The sequence below is a fragment of the Apostichopus japonicus genome, chromosome 13 (genome assembly GCF_037975245.1).
Source record: "Apostichopus japonicus isolate 1M-3 chromosome 13, ASM3797524v1, whole genome shotgun sequence".
Taxonomy (NCBI): Eukaryota; Metazoa; Echinodermata; class Holothuroidea; order Aspidochirotida; family Stichopodidae; genus Apostichopus; species Apostichopus japonicus.
This window is the reverse complement of record NC_092573.1, coordinates 26,473,183-26,493,304: the sequence shown is the minus strand read 5'-3', so window position 1 is coordinate 26,493,304 and position 20,122 is coordinate 26,473,183. Positions and strand designations below refer to the sequence as shown.

General features: G+C 38.4%; 1 protein-coding gene across 7 annotated transcripts in view; it reads left to right on the top strand.

Annotated features, from left to right (window-relative positions):
* LOC139978341 (pregnancy zone protein-like) overlaps window positions 1–12,614 on the top strand; it is a 72,284-nt gene extending 59,670 nt beyond the window's left edge. For 5 of the 7 annotated variants that reach the window (XM_071988454.1, XM_071988455.1, XM_071988456.1 and 2 more), the window contains 9 exons: window positions 580–794; window positions 2,245–2,463; window positions 2,632–2,750; window positions 2,886–3,042; window positions 5,863–5,965; window positions 6,668–6,730; window positions 7,540–7,605; window positions 11,241–11,381; window positions 11,721–12,614. In XM_071988454.1, the coding sequence (XP_071844555.1) occupies window positions 580–794; window positions 2,245–2,463; window positions 2,632–2,750; window positions 2,886–3,042; window positions 5,863–5,965; window positions 6,668–6,730; window positions 7,540–7,605; window positions 11,241–11,381; window positions 11,721–11,878 (1,241 nt within the window). In that variant the 3' untranslated portion in view covers window positions 11,879–12,614. The remainder of the gene's footprint in view (window positions 1–579; window positions 795–2,244; window positions 2,464–2,631; window positions 2,751–2,885; window positions 3,043–5,862; window positions 5,966–6,667; window positions 6,731–7,539; window positions 7,606–11,240; window positions 11,382–11,720) is intronic. The other 2 variants (XM_071988460.1, XM_071988461.1) reach the window with 1 other exon arrangement.
* The last annotated feature ends 7,508 nt before the right edge of the window (window positions 12,615–20,122 follow it).

Genomic DNA, 20,122 nt, shown 5'->3' with positions numbered 1-20,122 from the left:
CTGATCAGGGTAGGTGTATTAATAATTGATAGATATTATCTTAGGTCTGTGAATATAGAAGCAGCAGCTATTGCTGATCAGGGTAGGTGTATTAATGATTGATAGATATTATCTTAGGTCTGTGAATGTAGAAGCAGCAGCTATTGCTGATCAGGGTAGGTGTATTAATGATTGATGGATATTATCTTAGGTCTGTGAATATAGAAGCAGCAGCTATTGCTGATCAGGGAAGGTGTATTAATGATTGATGGATATTGTGTAGGTCTGTGAATATAGAAGCAGCAGCTATTGCTGATCAGGGAAGGTGTACTAATGATTGATGGATATTGTGTAGGCCTGTGAATATAGAAGCAGCAGCTATTGCTGATCAGGGTAGGTGTATTAATGATTGATGGATATTGTGTAGGTCTGTGAATATAGAAGCAGCAGCTATTGCTGATCAGGGTAGGTGTATTAATGATTGATTGATATTATCTTAGGTCTGTGAATATAGAAGCAGCAGCTATTGCTGATCAGGGTAGGTGTATTAATGATTGAAAAGTATGACTGCATGTTTGATAGTTTGATGTTCCATTACAGGATTGGTTCATTGGAAATCCAATAGAGAAGATATACCAAGCTTCACACACTACTACCAAAGTCACAACCCTGCCATTCAAGTTGAGATAACTGCTTATGCTCTATTGAGTTACCTTGCATACTATGAACTATCTGATGCTATCACTGAATCTTCTCCTATTGTTAAGTGGCTCATTCAACAACAGAATCCTTATGGTGGATTCTCTTCAACACAGGTAATATTGATCAGGAGTACAGAACTGATGAATATCCTATATGTAAATGTGGTTCAGTCATGAGAGAGTGGCAAGTAAACATGTTTGTCTAAGCTGTGCATGTGTCACATTCTGCATATTTCGTGTACTATTAGCAATATTAGAACCTGAACATTGTTGTTGCACTAGACTTGATTTCTTGTAGATTCAATTGTCTGTATGTGAATTTAATTCAATGCAAGAGCATGTTAGCAAAATTACATATGAGTGCCTATGCAGTATCACTAGTACAGGACATAACTACTTATTTTAAAAATTGGAAAACTTAGTGTTCATACATATATTTTGTAGCTATTGGAAAACTGAGTGTTCATAGATATATTTTGCAGCTATTTGAAAACTGAGTGTTCATACATATATTTTGTAGCTATTTGAAAACTGAGTGTTCATACATATATTTTGTAGCTATTGGAATAGTGAGTGTTCATCCATATATTCTTTTGCTATTGGAAAACTGAGGGTTCATCCATATATTCTTTAGCTTTTGGAAAACGGAGTGTTTTCCTTCATATATTTTGCTGCTATTGGAAAACTGAATGTCCATCCATATATTTTGTGAAAATTAACTGAGTGTTCATCAATATATTTTGTAAAAACTGAGTGTTTATCCATATATCTTGTAGCTATTTGAAAACTGAGTGTTCATCCATATATTTTGTAGCTATTGGAAAACTGAGTGTTCATCCATATATTTTGTAGCTATTGGAAAACTGAGTGTTCATCCATATATTTTGTAGCTATTGGAAAACTGAGTGTTCATCCATATATTTTGTAGCTATTGGAAAACTGAGTGTTCATCCATATATTTTGTAGCTATTGGAAAACTGAGTGTTCATCCATATATTTTGTAGCTTATTGGAAAACTGTTCATCCATATATTTTGTAGCTATTGGAAAACTGAGGGTTCATCCATATATTTTGTAGCTATTGGAATACTGAGTGTTCATACATATATTTTGTAGCTTATTGGAAAACTGTTCATCCATATATTTTGTAGCTATTGGAAAACTGAGTGTTCATCCATATATTTTGTAGCTATTGGAAAACTGAGTGTTCATCCATATATTTTGTAGCTATTGGAATACTGAGTGTTCATACATATATTTTGTAGCTTATTGGAAAACTGTTCATCCATATATTTTGTAGCTATTGGAAAACTGAGTGTTCATCCATATATTTTGTAGCTATTGGAAAACTGAGTGTTCATCCATATATTTTGTAGCTATTGGAAAACTGAGTGTTCATCCATATATTTTGTAGCTATTGGAAAACTGAGTGTTCATCCATATATTTTGTAGCTATCATTGCTAGCACTCTGTGGTTGTGCACCTGTCTTATTAACTTGCCTGTGTAATATCTAATATATGCATCAGTGTTTATCTTCATAAATTTGTGTTTGATCTCATTACAGGACACTGTTGTGGGCTTGCAGGTCTTGGCTGAGTATGCAGCATTAGTCTATGCTGGTGACCAGGACATTCAGGTTACAGTTGTGGCTAGTCCTCCTTGCGAAGTCTCTGAGCTTAGTATATCAAATGAAAATAAATTTGTCCTGCAGGAACAGACCATCCAGGTGCTGCCAACATTTGTTCAGATTGCAGCAGTAGGAACAGGATGTGCGATTGGCAAGGTAATACCCAGCACACCAATAGTTATTGGAATAGGAGAGGACAGGTATCAAATACAATGTCCTGAAGTATTTCAAATACTAATATATATGTCCAATAACAGAATCATTCAGTTTTGTGCAGAAGATTGAAGAAAAAGAGAAATAAAGATCTTTTCATCACATGCACAGGTATCATGGAAGTACAATGTGTTCCCAGAAACTCGAAATGATGCACCATTTACCCTCAACCATACCATTATACCTGTTGAAAATGAAGTTTCAAAATACCACATCACAATTTGTGCAAGGTTAGTAAACCATAATACTGGAGGGTTAATTCTCAATGGCAGTGCACTTGATTGGATGTATATATTATAATGTGTTATCAAGTAGTGCTATTCTAGTCTTTGAGTAATGATTTGTCTGTTTTCTTTTGCAACCAGCTACACTGGAAATGACAAAAGATCTAATATGGCCTTGGTGGAGAACAAACCCCAATCTGGTTTTACACTTGTTGAGGATTCTTTGACAGGGCTCATCACTGACAACTTAAAGCAGGTTGATCTAGAAAAGGGAAGAGTCATTGTTTACTTTCAAGAGGTAATCTGTTTAATTACTTCACCCCATTCCTTGTCTCCTTACAACCACACTCCCTTTACAGTACCCCATTATGAGACTTAGTATTCACCAATTAGCACTGAACTCTCTCAATGACCCAACTGTGTCTACTGACCTCATCAAGCTGCCAAAATTGTCTATTTTCTATCTTTAATTATCTTTCTTTTGGAGACCCATTAGTACCTGGCATTCTATGTCATCCTATCCATCAGCTTCACTTAGCATACTTATTTCGGGTACAGGTGCATGCAGAGGAGCTGTTGCTATGTTATAGAAAACAACTTGAGGGTATGGTTTCATGAGGATGGTAGTGGACCAGAATGGTTTGGTCACCAAGAGAGGACAGTGATAAGTAGACAAGGAATACTGTAGACAACTTGGGAGGTATGGTTTCATGAGGTTGGCAGTGGACCAGAATGGTCTGGTCACCAAGAGAGGACAGTGATAAGTAGACAAGGAATACTGTAGACAACTTGGGAGGTATGGTTTCATGAGGATGGTAGCGGACCAGAATGGTCTGGTCACCAAGAGAGGACAGTGATAGTTGGTAAGGAATACTCTTGACAACTTGGGAGGTATGGTTTCATGAGGTTGGCAGTGGACCAGAATGGTCTGGTCACCAAGAGAGGACAGTGATAAGTAGACAAGGAATACTGTAGACAACTTGGGAGGTATGGTTTCATGAGGATGGTAGTGAGGACAGTGATAGTTGGTAAGCAGTACTCTAGACAACTTGGGAGGTATGGTTTCATGAGGATGGTAGTGAGGACAGTGATAGTTGGTAAGGAATACTCTTGACAACTTGGGAGGTATGGTTTCATGAGGTTGGCAGTGGACCAGAATGGTCTGGTCACCAAGAGAGGACAGTGATAAGTAGACAAGGAATACTGTAGACAACTTGGGAGGTATGGTTTCATGAGGATGGTAGTGGACCAGAATGGTCTGGTCACCAAGAGAGGACAGTGATAAGTAGACAAGGAATACTGTAGACAACTTGGGAGGTATGGTTTCATGAGGATGGTAGCGGACCAGAATGGTCTGGTCACCAAGAGAGGACAGTGATAAGTAGACAAGGAATACTGTAGACAACTTGGGAGGTATGGTTTCATGAGGATGGTAGTGAGGACAGTGATAGTTGGTAAGCAGTACTCTAGACAACTTGGGAGGTATGGTTTCATGAGGTTGGCAGTGGACCAGAATGGTCTGGTCACCAAGAGAGGACAGTGATAAGTAGACAAGGAATACTGTAGACAACTTGGGAGGTATGGTTTCATGAGGATGGTAGCAGACCAGAATGGTCTGGTCACCAAGAGAGGACAGTGATAGTTGGTAAGGAATACTGTAGACAACTTGGGAGGTATGGTTTCATGAGGATGGTAGCGGACCAGAATGGTCTGGTCACCAAGAGAGGACAGTGATAGTTGGTAAGGAATACTGTAGACAACTTGGGAGGTATGGTTTCATGAGGATGGTAGCGGACCAGAATGGTCTGGTCACCAAAATAAGGACAGTGATAAGTAGACAAGGAATACTGTAGACAACTTGAGGGTATGGTTTCATGAGGATGGTAGTGGACCAGAATGGTCTGGTCACCAAGAGAGGACAGTGATAAGTAGACAAGGAATACTGTAGACAACTTGGGAGGTATGGTTTCATGAGGATGGTAGCGGACCAGAATGGTCTGGTCACCAAGAGAGGACAGTGATAAGTAGACAAGGAATACTGTAGACAACTTGGGAGGTATGGTTTCATGAGGATGGTAGTGGACCAGAATGGTCTGGTCACCAAGAGGACAGTGATAAGTAGACAAGGAATACTGTAGACAACTTGGGAGGTATGGTTTCATGAGGATGGTAGTGGACCAGAATGGTCTGGTCACCAAGAGAGGACAGTGATAAGTAGACAAGGAATACTGTAGACAACTTGGGAGGTATGGTTTCATGAGGTTGGCAGTGGACCAGAATGGTCTGGTCACCAAAATAAGGACAGTGATAAGTAGACAAGGAATACTGTAGACAACTTGGGAGGTATGGTTTCATGAGGATGGTAGCGGACCAGAATGGTCTGGTCACCAAAATAAGGACAGTGATAAGTAGACAAGGAATACTGTAGACAACTTGAGGGTATGGTTTCATGAGGATGGTAGTGGACCAGAATGGTCTGGTCACCAAGAGAGGACAGTGATAAGTAGACAAGGAATACTGTAGACAACTTGGGAGGTATGGTTTCATGAGGATGGTAGCGGACCAGAATGGTCTGGTCACCAAGAGAGGACAGTGATAAGTAGACAAGGAATACTGTAGACAACTTGGGAGGTATGGTTTCATGAGGATGGTAGTGGACCAGAATGGTCTGGTCACCAAGAGGACAGTGATAAGTAGACAAGGAATACTGTAGACAACTTGGGAGGTATGGTTTCATGAGGATGGTAGTGGACCAGAATGGTCTGGTCACCAAGAGAGGACAGTGATAAGTAGACAAGGAATACTGTAGACAACTTGGGAGGTATGGTTTCATGAGGTTGGCAGTGGACCAGAATGGTCTGGTCACCAAGAGAGGACAGTGATAAGTAGACAAGGAATACTGTAGACAACTTGGGAGGTATGGTTTCATGAGGATGGTAGTGGACCAGAATGGTCTGGTCACCAAGAGAGGACAGTGATAGTTGGTAAGCAGTACTCTAGACAATGGAGATTGAGAGTGTAGATGTTGTGAGGAGACTTGTAAGTATTTTATTTGTAATTATCTTTCTTCCAATATGTTTGTCTGTCTTTAAGATATTATTTTATTTTCTTTCTTTAGCTTACCTACTCTGGTGATTGTGTATCATATGATGTTGAGAAAAGTTTCAATGTACAATTGGCAAGAAAAGGAATTCTAACTGTTTTCGACTACTATGAGAAAGGTAGGTCCATAATAGGATTTGTTCACATTAAACATACCTCGTGGCAGTCCTAGTCATTTCCATGGTAACATGATCCTTACTGCAGGCTGGCCTCCCAGCAATGACCCCAACATGTACTTAAGTAAATATACTTATATATATATATATATATATATATATATATATATACATATATATATATATATAAATGTTACTTTCCTGAAAGATCTAGCATATTAAATCAGCAAAATGTTAATGTTTTCTTGCCTCCTTATTTCTGTTGTCATGTTTATGTTTGCAACAATTCAATGTTTAGGGTCTAAAAGTGACAAACAAGTTGGAGGAAACTTAGATTGGTCTATACAGTTCTATAACATACACATACTGGCCTCACTGGTTAAATGTAAGGACTGTTACTTGGCAACAGAGGTATCTATGTACGGAAATGTTGAAGAGACATTACTGTGATGACTTACCAACAACAATAGTGCTTTCATTTCCAGTTTATTAGAGTTTGTCAAGATGTCACAAAATGTGTAAACCTGATATTTTAAATAATTTTCGCATTTGAAACGATACATATGTTTACCATAGAAACCTCAGTAATTTCCTCATATTAAACTAATTTGAGTTCACGCTAACAAATCGATTCTTATGGACAATTTATCTTAGCCACAATTTCAATTTTGAAAACTACTAAATTTAAATTCTTTTGTCTTGCAGATCTGGTTACAAGTGTCCTTTACTATATTGAAGAACCTGATAACAGTTCCTTATCATTGAACAGTAAGACGATACTCTATTACTTTTATACAGATTTTTGGCATAAGTCATTTGTCATATGACGGTCAGCTTTTACATCATATCTGTAATAAGATAAAGACAGTCAATGCATTGTGACTGGATAATTATGCTGTGTTCTTTGAGTGACATTGCACACAAACGACCACCAATCCTTGAGTCCGCTGTCTGAAGGGTACAATCTTAAGGTAGGTTAAAATCATCACATTAGAATTAACAAGCAGTTGCTAAAAGCCTCCAATACAATATTTCAAATGTTGGTTTGTATTGTAAACTCTGCCTCACTACATTCCTAGGCTATTTCTATATTTGGAGGGACAGCTGTGGTGAGGTTTAAAATGCCCAGGTGTATTTAAGTAGTTGAGAAGCTAGAAATAGTGTTACAACCAGATGGGCTGATCAGGGCTACAGTCTGACTGGCAGCTTACAATTGAGCATTTAGTGGATCCATGTGTTTGATAAGCCAATCTATAAAACATCCGCAGGGTACTTGGTCACCTTATCAGTACTTTGAACTGAAGTTTGGGATCTTGTAAAATGCATATACCAATGTCATCACTGTAAAGAGTCATTTAACTGCAATTTCAGTTGCATGGATTTTACAATTATGAATTGCCAGGCATGTGAAAATTACCTTAATGTTCCTTCAACTTGATATTTCAGAGATGTTGTCTACTGTCAAAGTATCTCATTCATGATGGTTACGTTCATTCACTTCACCATTGATGATAAACACTTGTTACGCTTTCAACATGACATTTATTAATCCATTGGTTTTATTTTCCTTCTCCAAGAATGTCCAATCTGCAGCCATGACATACCAGATAATTTTGAAGAGTTGTTATGCTCCTCTAAGTTTGGTATGTATATAAGGTATTTCATATCTAGTAATAAGTGATTGCTAGTAGACAGCATTAAGTGTTTGTAGACAATTGATCTGCAAGAATCAAATCACAAGAGTGTAGACAGTATTGATCAGCAGGGGTAGTGCGCATACTACCTGTAGACTTGTAGGGAGACAGCACTAGTAATCTGTGAGAGTTAGTAGATATATAATTGTCAGTATAAGAGCATTGATCAGCAGGGGTAGTGTGCATACTACCTGTAGATTTGTAGGGAGACAGCAATAGTAATCTGTGAGAGTTAGTAGATATATAATTGTCAGTATAAGAGCATTGATCAGCATGGGTAGTGTGCATACTACCTGTAGACTTGTAGGGAGACAGCACTAGTAATCTGTGAGAGTTAGTAGATATATAATTGTCAGTATAAGAGCATTGATCAGCAGGGGTAGTGTGCATACTACCTGTAGACTTGTAGGGAGACAGCACTAGTAATCTGTGAGAGTTAGTAGATATATAATTGTCAGTATAAGAGCATTGATCAGCAGGTGTAGTGTGCATACTACCTGTAGACTTGTAGGGAGACAGCACTAGTAATCTGTGAGTGTTAGTAGATATATAATTGTCAGTATAAGAGCATTGATCAGCAGGGGTAGTGTGCATACTACCTGTAGACTTGTAGGGAGACAGCACTAGTAATCTGTGAGAGTTAGTAGATATATAATTGTCAGTATAAGAGCATTGATCAGCAGGGGTAGTGTGCATACTACCTGTAGACTTGTAGGGAGACAGCACTAGTAATCTGTGAGAGTTAGTAGATATATAATTGTCAGTATAAGAGCATTGATCAGCAGGGGTAGTGTGCATACTACCTGTAGACTTGTAGGGAGACAGCACTAGTAATCTGTGAGAGTTAGTAGATATATAATTGTCAGTATAAGAGCATTGATCAGCATGGGTAGTGTGCATACTACCTGTAGAATTGTAGGGAGACAGCACTAGTAATCTGTGAGAGTTAGTAGATATATAATTGTCAGTATAAGAGCATTGATCAGCAGGGGTAGTGTGCATACTACCTGTAGACTTGTAGGGAGACAGCACTAGTAATCTGTGAGAGTTAGTAGATATATAATTGTCAGTATAAGAGCATTGATCAGCAGGTGTAGTGTGCATACTACCTGTAGACTTGTAGGGAGACAGCACTAGTAATCTGTGAGTGTTAGTAGATATATAATTGTCAGTATAAGAGCATTGATCAGCATGGGTAGTGTGCATACTACCTGTAGACTTGTAGGGAGACAGCACTAGTAATCTGTGAGAGTTAGTAGATATATAATTGTCAGTATAAGAGCATTGATCAGCAGGGGTAGTGTGCATACTACCTGTAGACTTGTAGGGAGACAGCACTAGTAATCTGTGAGAGTTAGTAGATATATAATTGTCAGTATAAGAGCATTGATCAGCAGGTGTAGTGTGCATACTACCTGTAGACTTGTAGGGAGACAGCAATAGTAATCTGTGAGTGTTAGTAGATATATAATTGTCAGTATAAGAGCATTGATCAGCAGGGGTAGTGTGCATACTACCTGTAGACTTGTAGGGAGACAGCACTAGTAATCTGTGAGTGTTAGTAGATATATAATTGTCAGTATAAGAGCATTGATCAGCAGGGGTAGTGTGCATACTACCTGTAGACTTGTAGGGAGACAGCACTAGTAATCTGTGAGAGTTAGTAGATATATAATTGTCAGTATAAGAGCATTGATCAGCATGGGTAGTGTGCATACTACCTGTAGAATTGTATGGAGACAGCACTAGTAATCTGTGAGAGTTAGTAGATATATAATTGTCAGTATAAGAGCATTGATCAGCAGGGGTAGTGTGCATACTACCTGTAGACTTGTAGGGAGACAGCACTAGTAATCTGTGAGAGTTAGTAGATATATAATTGTCAGTATAAGAGCATTGATCAGCAGGGGTAGTGTGCATACTACCTGTAGACTTGTAGGGAGACAGCACTAGTAATCTGTGAGAGTTAGTAGATATATAATTGTCAGTATAAGAGCATTGATCAGCAGGGGTAGTGTGCATACTACCTGTAGACTTGTAGGGAGACAGCACTAGTAATCTGTGAGAGTTAGTAGATATATAATTGTCAGTATAAGAGCATTGATCAGCAGGGGTAGTGTGCATACTACCTGTAGACTTGTAGGGAGACAGCACTAGTAATCTGTGAGAGTTAGTAGATATATAATTGTCAGTATAAGAGCATTGATCAGCAGGGGTAGTGTGCATACTACCTGTAGACTTGTAGGGAGACAGCACTAGTAATCTGTGAGAGTTAGTAGATATATAATTGTCAGTATAAGAGCATTGATCAGCAGGGGTAGTGTGCATACTACCTGTAGACTTGTAGGGAGACAGCACTAGTAATCTGTGAGAGTTAGTAGATATATAATTGTCAGTATAAGAGCATTGATCAGCAGGGGTAGTGTGCATACTACCTGTAGACTTGTAGGGAGACAGCACTAGTAATCTGTGAGTGTTAGTAGATATATAATTGTCAGTATAAGAGCATTGATCTGTGTGTATTGGTAGTCAACATTGATCTACAAATGTTAGTATACAAGGTTCAGTGTAAATAGACAAAATTGATCTACAAGTGTTAGTATACAACATTCAGTTTTGATTGTCAACATTGATCTACAAGTTTTAGTATATAACATTCACTGTTGATAGACAACATTAATCCACAAATTTTAGTATACCAGATTCAGTGTTGATAGACAACATTGATCCACATGTGTAAGTATACAAGATTAGGTGTTGATAGACAATATTGATCATCCGCAAGTTTTAATATACAACATTCAGTATTGATAAACAATATTGATCCTCAAGTGATAGGATTCAAGATTCAGTGTTGATAGACAACATGATCCACAAATGTCAGTATATTACACTCAGCGTTGATAGACAACATTAATCCACAAATGTTGGTATACCAGATTCAGTGTTGATAGAGAACATTGATCCACAAGTGTTAGTATATAACATTCAGTGTTGATAGACAACATTAATCCATAAATGTTAGTATACCAGATTTAGTGTTGATAGACAGAATTGATCCACAAGTGTTAAGATTCATTGTTGATAGACGGCATTGATCTGCAAGTGTTAGTATATAACATTCAGTGTTGATAGAGAACATTGATCCAAAAATGTTAGTATATAACATTCAGTGTTGATAGACAACATTAATCCACAAATGTTAGTATACAAGATTCAGTGTTGATAGACAGAATTGATCCACAAGTGTTAGTATACAAGATACAGTGTTGATAGACAGCATTGATCTACAAGTGTTAGTATACAAGGTTTAGTGTTGATAGACAAAATTGATCCAAAAATGTTAGTATATAACATTCAGTGTTGATAGACAACATTAATCCACAAAGGTTAGTATATAACATTCAGTGTTGATAGACAACATTAATCTACATTTGTCTGCAGTAACACTAATATTGTGAAAAAGATATTAGTCATAGATACATGTAAAACAACATTGCTAATATATGGCACAAAGTGATGGGAAATTTATGTGATCTTGCCTTGGTATGGGTACATGACTTAAATTTCCTTTACAATTTTAGTATATAAAGCACTGGTTGGGCAGCGTGGTAACCTGCAGTTGTATGGAAATCTCAAAGATGATGGCAGCAGTCCAGCTAACGTCCCTATCTACTTGGCCCTGGAGTTTCCTGAAGGATGTAATTGTGACCTAGTGAAAGCAGGTGGGATAGATTACTTATTACCTCACTCAAATATGTGGCACAATGATATGGGTTTCAACAACGTTGCTTTATTGCCCAATGCTATTTTAATTTGCATCATTTTTATCAATCTGTGTCTCAATGTAACTTACAATATGAAAGAATTTGAACTGTGGAATAAAGGTTTCAGGAGAGACTACAATAGCAATATTTGAATGTCCACTTAACATGTATAGAGCTCACATCACTTCCTGTTTAATGTACATGGGTGCTTTCAGGGTGTTTTATTGTTTTCAATTATCTATAGATTTGCATTTTTTCTAATGGTTTAAATTCATAAATTGCTTTCATCTATGATAGGCTCTGCAGTCTTGGTAGTGGATGATTTCTCTGATATACGGCGAGATGATTTCAAACCCAACCTTGGTTATTTGAGTCTTGAAAGCTCCTCAGCAGTGATTTCCTGGGACTTTAGGACACGCAGAGCAGCTAACATGGCACTAGCAATGTGTACATAAACTAAACAAACATTTTTCAGCTTCACTTTGTCTTTACTCTTTTCCAAAAACAGCTTAATCTCTAGTGATGTTAATAAGTTTGTTAGTAGTATGTTAACTTTTGAAATTAATACAAATCCAGCCACAATGGACAGTATAACTAAATAACAAATTTCTGAATTAATCATAAATCACCAGTAAGTGGAAGAGCCCACTTGTATCTCTACAATTTAAGTAATGTCTGAATTGTTAGCTATCTTTCATTCTGATATGGTGACTGAGGTTGTATGGCTATGCTTTGGGTCAAGACATCTTACATATTGTCGGCATCTTACATTGTAGGTTCAAGTAGTCACCACTTAAAACTATAGTGACAACTTTAGAACATACCTCCTTCTATTTATGGTAATACCACACCATAAGACTTAAATAAATTTGCCAATTAAAAACAAGACTTCAACAACAAAAAAGTTGCTTCATATAACTCAAAAAATATATATTACTGATTCTGATGATAGAAATTGCAATTAAAAAAGGTGATAACACCCAGTGGTAAATATTTCAGTAGATTTCCAAATTAATTTAAACAAATCAAGCATGTAGATAATCCTTACTAGTATGGAGAGTCCATTATCAGGAGAGTTAAACATCACCTGCACATATTTTTGCACATTAAGTATTCAAATATGAAAATATGCAGATGACAAGGAATATAATAAAAGCTTTAATGTGAATAAAACTATACCAAAGAGTTCTACATTTTTGTGAAAACTTCAAAATTTCAAATGCTATGCCACTTTCATCATATTTTTGATATTTGCCATAATATACAAGACGATGACAGATTCTTCATGGAACTTGACAATTGTATAGGAGGAAACACAACCTGTGTGCAATGTAACAATTAAATTACAGAAACACACATTACAAGCCTTCTTAAGTGCATTCTGTTTGACTATGATAACCATCATACCTAACAAATTTGACATGTTTCCTACCAATTATAGTAAGGGCAACACTAAGGTGGTCTTCTGACATGTTCGATGAATTTGATAACCTGGAGACAAAACAGATAACTGATTGAAAAGTATGCAGCAGTAACTTGTTACATATACATGCAGCAGTAAGGTTACATATGTGTTAATACATGGTATATGGAAATATTTGAGGTTGTGATGATGTATTAGTTGAATTGAAGGTACATATCCCAATGTTGATATGCAATATTTGATATAACACTTTGACTTTAAATGATGTGCTTGTTTTCATTTTGAGACATCCCCATGGCAGGAAAATGATACATCATAGTTTCCCTTCTTTACATTAGATGTGTTTTTCTTTCAATGACAATTATACATCATGATAGCCTGACGCCTTGCTTGTAATCACAATACCCCCAGAAGGAGGTTGGTAGCATGCACATACATGCTAATGCCATCACTGCATACATTTCCTCACAAAACTTGAGCATTCAAAGGTTACTGACCTACAATTGCCCACTATAAGAGAAGTGTTTTAATACATTTGTGTTTAAACAGTTAAACTGTTACTGGCAGAGTATAATTGCTTTGAAACAAGCTCCAAATCTCCTTCACTTGAGCAACACTGCCACTCAAATCTTACCTTATTGATGGGCACATAAAAACTTAACAAATCAAACAAGGCAAATTCAAGAAATGATAAGATTTATTTCTTTTTGATGGATCCTATTGCAAAAAAAACAAAACAATTGAAAATGATTTGACCCCAAATCTGACTGCTCCATTCAAGAGAATATGAACGATGATGAAGAGGTCAGTGATGACAGTGATTTGCTGCAATTTGCTCTGGTAACAGACATGCCAAACCTTGTAAGATGATTCATTGCAAATAGTAGCTAGCTGAGACAATGTGACTCCCATATAGGTACTCTTTGTCACTAGATGACCAATGACTTTTTATGTTGGAGAGTTGGAGACTTTTCCATGGAAGGTAAACAATGTGATATCAAAGTGTCCAAATATACCAATGATATGCATGTTAAATACCATTTCAGGTGCTCTTTATGCTAAACACAATAAGGCTTTGGTACTAATTAGGAAGGTTCTTTGTATGCAGGGTTCATCCCAATTTCTTTACCCATGATGGATCAAATTATCTAAATAAATTGCTAGCCTCTATGCTCATTACATTTGATGTTCGCCTTGGCCATTTAGCAAAACAAAGTTGGCCTTCATTACTTTGCTAAATGTGGACACTGCCAATTGCAATTCAAACTGATTATTTTCTTGAAACCACTAGGCCTAGTGCCCTGGCTGGGCCAATGCAAATCTATAACAGGTCTGCAAATATGTAACAGTAACACTATATGCAGGCGCGTATCCAGGATTTTCAAACCCAGGGGGCGCGAATTACTATCTAAGCGGAGCGCCACCATCGGTTGGCGCGCAGCGTACAAGAAAATTTCTTGTTTTGAAACCCCCCAGATCACCGGAAACGGCACTTCTCGGGCTTGAAATGACCAACCAGATGTACACTTTTTGCCTGAGAACCAAGTATTTCCTAATAGTTTTTTTTCCATCCATAACCTTTTTGAAGATTGTCAACCCGGCACACATCATGTTCGACCTGATCGCATCTCCTGTGGGTCTTTGCTTTTGTAGGTGATTCTACGTCGCGGCCCACAATACCCGTCAGCCCCACTTTTCAAGGTTTTAAGCCCCATATTTGTTCAGAATTTGAAAATTCACATTTCTCGTGAATAAACTCAATTCAAAACATACCCATAATCTTGTACAAAATGTCATCTGTGGACAACCAATATAGAAAAAACTTACTTCAACCCCTAACAGACCGGTCAAAATTGCACGAGTAGAGGGAAGTGTGATGTAGAATGTTGGTCAGAAATTTTCGAAAATTCAGACACAGTTAATTTATTGGTGTACAAATATTAAAAGCTGTTATAACGGCTATTATAAAACTTGGTTGAAGGAAATGAAAAATAGCAGATATTTCCGAAACCGAACACTACACACATAGGCGTAGGAGGCGCGGCGGCAGTGGCGGAGCTAGGGGTATTGGTCAGGAGTGGCGAGAATGGTCTAAAGGGGCGCTTTCGACACTATCTAAGCTGAGCGCTACCACTGGTTGGCGCGTAGCATACAGAAAATTTTTGAGTAAAGATACTCCCTAGATCGCAGGAAATGACCCTTTCCGGGCCTGGCTAATTTGCAGATAAACGAAGAATAAGATGTCATCGCCAAATTACACCAACAAAATGTGACAAATGTCAATAAGTAGATGAGAGCGCAATAAAAAAGTCAATAATCTAGAATAATTAAAAAGTGGTAAAGAGCTGAAAAAGGCGCCAGCAGTCCATTTGAGTCCGTCAGGGGGGGGGGGCATCCGCCCCCTGACCATATGGACGCTCCGCCACTGCGCGGCGGGGGTACAGGCCCTAATTCGCCATTACTAATGTAAAAGAGAGTTTTGACATAATTGGACCTCCATGCTTTTTATACATCTACATGAGACATGTCGTTGTTTACATTAGCATCCCGCGGTATACTGCGCAATTTTAACGGACCGTACGGTACATGATGGTATGCGATGTAATAACCGATGCTTGCTTATATGATATTTACATGAACACGTTGAACGCGCGCGAAGCGCGCGAAAAGTTTTGGTTATTTTTTCAGGCAAGTCGGACAGTTTTGAGGCTTTTCATCCTGGAACGCCATTTTCATGCTCACTGATATGATGTGATATCTGCTGTTTGCGTTACAAATTCGAACAGGCGCGTAGCGAGGAATTTGCCAAGGGAGGGGCGAAGCCTGTAGGCAAATTATCTAAGCGTAGCCCCACCATAGGTTGGCGCGAAGCGTACAAGAAAATTTTGGCCGAAAATGCCTCCCAGACCGCTGGAAATGGCACTACCCAGGACCATTTGTTAGCGCGAAGCGTACAAGCAAATTTTGGCCGAAAATGTCTCCCAGATCGCTGGAAATGACACTTCCCAGGCCTTGTAAGTTGCCTCTAAGCACTTTCTATTTTGAAATTACTTAGCGATATCATTTAAAAAATGCTGAATGGGGGGGGGGGCGGGCGGTCGCCCCCATCCCAAAATGCGTCATGTTCCCCGACGACACGGTCGAGTTCGAGACCAGCCACAGTTGGTTTCATAGCACAATTCTACACACGCGTTATGATAGACCATATATAGTATATATATAGATCATTAGTGAGAGAGGAAAATGGAAACGTCAAAAAATGGAGTTGTCGGTGTAAGGGGTAAGGTGAGTCACACTTTTACGAAATCATTGATCCGTCACTGGCTACCCTTCAGCGCTGTAATGATGTCACTGTTCCTCTTTCTCTTCCCGGTGTCTTCGCGTTTTGCTTTTACTCCCTCTTTTTCTCCTTTTTCTCTCTTTCTTCTTTTTCTTTTCCCTTCCTTCCTCTCCTTCTCTTTTTTCCCCTCTTTTTCCTTTTTTCTTCTTTTTTTTCCCTATTCTCTTTTTCTTACCCGGGGGGCGCGCGCCCCCAACGCCCCCCCCCCCTGGATACGCACCTGCTATATGTAGATCCGATATCTATCTAAGCCTATTTAATTGAAATCACAGAGTTCAAAATGTTTAAGGCAGCTAGGCAACATAGTTTAGGATACACACTCGTTTAATAGATCTGTATCAAGAAAGTTCAACACAATATTGGATGGGTGATACAGAGGACTCTTGTTGGATGTCTCTTCACAGAGTAGTGACAGATCAGTTTTTAGCTTGACACATTTGACACAAGTATTGTGGTTGAAACTTTGGCTCCCAAATGAAATTTCAGGGTGGAACAATATGTGGTTAATGGGGGAAAGGTCCTTTGCCATGATTTTGGCACCAAACGTTGACAGTTCCCTGGAGTTAAGATTTGCATGTATCCCAGCATATTGGCATATATTCAAGCAAACTTGGTAAACAGTTTCCCAATTTGATCGGACACATACCCCCAGTGTTAGGTAAAAATTGTCCAACGTTAGTCAAAGACAGTTTGTCTCAGTGTCGAAGCAGGTGGGCAAATATTCAACCAAAGAGAGGCAAAAATTACCAAACAATTAATCTGACACATATATGTACACACATTTATACAAAATGCCCATCATAGTTTTTTTTTTGTGTAAAGTATAGTAGGTATACGACCTTTATCATCCAAGGAATTTGAAATATAGAAGGACGTATAAAGCCAGTATCATCCAAGGCATGTGAAATATAGTAGGTATAAAGCCTTTATCATCCAAGGCATGTGAAATATAGTAGGTATAAAGCCAGTATCATCCAAGGCATGTGAAATATAGTAGGTATAAAGCCTTTATCATCCAAGGCATGTGAAATATAGTAGGTATAAAGCCTTTATCATCCAAGGCATGTGAAATATAGTAGGTATAAAGCCAGTATCATCCAAGGAATTTGAAATATAGTAGGTATAAAGCCTTTATCATCCAAGGCATTTGAAATATAGTAGGTATAAGCCCTTTGTCATGCAAGGCATGTGAAATATAGTAGGTATAAAGCCAGTATCATCCAAGGCATGTGAAATATAGTAGGTATAAAGCCAGTATCATCCAAGGCATGTGAAATATAGTAGGTATAAAGCCAGTATCATCCAAGGCATGTGAAATATAGTAGGTATAAAGCCTTTATCATCCAAGGCATGTGAAATATAGTAGGTATAAAGCCTTTATCATCCAAGGAATTTGATATATAGTAGGTATAAAGCCTTTATCATCCAAGGAATTTGATATATAGTAGGTATAAAGCCAGTATCATCCAAGGCATGTGAAATATAGTAGGTATAAAGCCTTTATCATCCAAGGCATTTGATATATAGTAGGCATGGGCGGCGATCCGTACTTCCGAGTGGGGGGGGATATGACCTTGTTGACTATCTAAGCGTAGCGCCACCATGAGTTGGCGCGAAGCGTACAAGAAAATTTTGGGATTTACAAACCCTCTAGATGGCCGGAAACGGCACTTGCCGAGGTTTCCAAGCGGCATATACCCAACTTTAAAATAGGGATTTCATGTCCGAAATATCTCATAATCAGGATCCAAAATACTTTTTTTTAAATTTCGGGTGTTATTTTGGGAAAATTGCCCCTGTCAATCTTGTTTCAGGCGCTACGTTAGAATGTTCGAGAGCTCTTTATATTATTCGATGAAGAAAATGGCCTCATGCAGGCTATTATAGGCCTATACATAATTACACATAGTTACATTCCTAGGTACCGATTGCTAGGGCATCCAGGTGAAACGTACGTGTATTAACAGGGGCGTCGGAAGCTATTTGGGATTGGTACGGAAGATCAGAGTGTGGCCATCTACCATAATTATCGGGGGGGGGGACGTTTGGAAGGTCAAACTACGCTACGCGCCACCATTGGTTGGCGCGTATCGTAATGGAGAAAATTTTGAAAAAATGCCTCCCAGATTGCAGGAAATGGCACTTCCGGAGCTTTTCTTCTGTGCATTCTCCCTTGTCTGTTTTTGTACCCGATTAATCTTCTGAAACACATTTTGAAGTATGTTTTCATTTTGGTTCTTTATTTTTTGCCTTTTTTTCTTCTTAGTGCTACTTTTTTCTCCTTTTTTTTTTGCGCCGTGAATATTGGTCCGGCGAACCGCTCCGACGCCCCTAATTAAGCATTACCCTGGTAACATGAGATTCTCAGCTGTTCGAGGGTACATGTACGTGTGTAGGCCTACTATAGGGCCTATATGAATACTATGAGGGTGCATATATGTACTATATCAATACCGTGGGCGCAATAATACATTTTGTTGTTATAGGGCCAATGAAGCCTACAGTCAACTATTCTTGCTTTATAAAGACGGTTTATTTGAAAAGATCGCACTGCGTTTATGGTATAGGCGAGAAATGAAGCTAAAAAGAGCCGTACATTCACGATGATGCATAAATGAAGGCATGAAAATATTCTTATTCCTGGCATTTGGTGGGGGGGATATGGTGTATTACATCCCCTCCACCCATTTTCATGGGGGGGATATATCCCCCCCATCCCCCCCAGGATCGCCGCCCATGATAGTAGGTATAAAGCCTTTATCATCCAAGGCATTTCGCATTTGAAATATAGTAAGTATAAACCCTTTATCATCCAAGGCATTTGAAATAGTAGGTATAAGCCCTTTGTCATCCAAGGCATGTGAAATATAGTAGGTACAAAGCCTTTATCATCGAAGGCATTCGAAATATAGTAGGTATAAAGCCAGTATCATCCAAGGTATTTGAAATATAGTAGGTATACGGCTTTTATCATCCAAGGCATTTGATAGTAGGTAGGCCTATACGGCCGTTATCATCCGAGTCATTTTGTCGTGCAATGATCATTGACCACATATCTATAAGTATTTGAAAATCTAGACGTCACAGTTATATATCAAATTTAGTAGGAACTCATAGAAAGTTGTCAAGAACGAATACGTAATGTGGGCTTTTGCCCAATCATATAAGTAACAATCCTTGTTTTACTATCAGTGCAAGATATCTGCTGACCCATTTAATCCTAGATCGAAAGGTCTGACATGATAATGCATTTCATGCTTTCAACATGTCCAATTTCCCGGAGCCTCCGAGGTTTCCCCTCAGTCAGGACCCCTCCCAGCTGGCCAGTAACCAGGATCCCACAATAGATTCACACAAATGAGTAAGTTTGTTTTAACAATCCTCCGTTTGATTCGTACCTGTTGCCATATGGCTCTGCATGCGGCGCGTCGATATTTCGTGAGCTAAGGAAAATGGCGTCGTAGCGTGGATTTCGGTCGCATTGTACTGTGCGTGTTGTCAATAGTTATCATCCTTCCATGTTATTTTACTTCAGTGGTCACTTAAAGGCGAATGTCAGAGTGGAGCATAATATGGAACATCATATGGTCTAAAAATTAATTTCCAGTCGCTTAACATATTTGAGAAAGTTTAATGGATACAGTTTTCTGGACGGAAGTCAAAATTATATCATGAGAAAGATATAAGAACAAGGCTTTAATTACCCCGTTTGCCAGTACAATGTTAACTTGTTAAGTCAAAGCACATTACATGCAATATTCTTCATGCCAAGTTTTACCTGCTCAAGTGAAAGAATTTTTACCGTACTTAATTATATAGTCTATGTGAAAATCGTTTTACTAATTGCGCGCTGCATTTACACATTAATGGTGACAGTTATATCGACTGTGAAGCCGTTAATTATTGTAGACCATGTCGGGCCAGGCTAAAAGAATA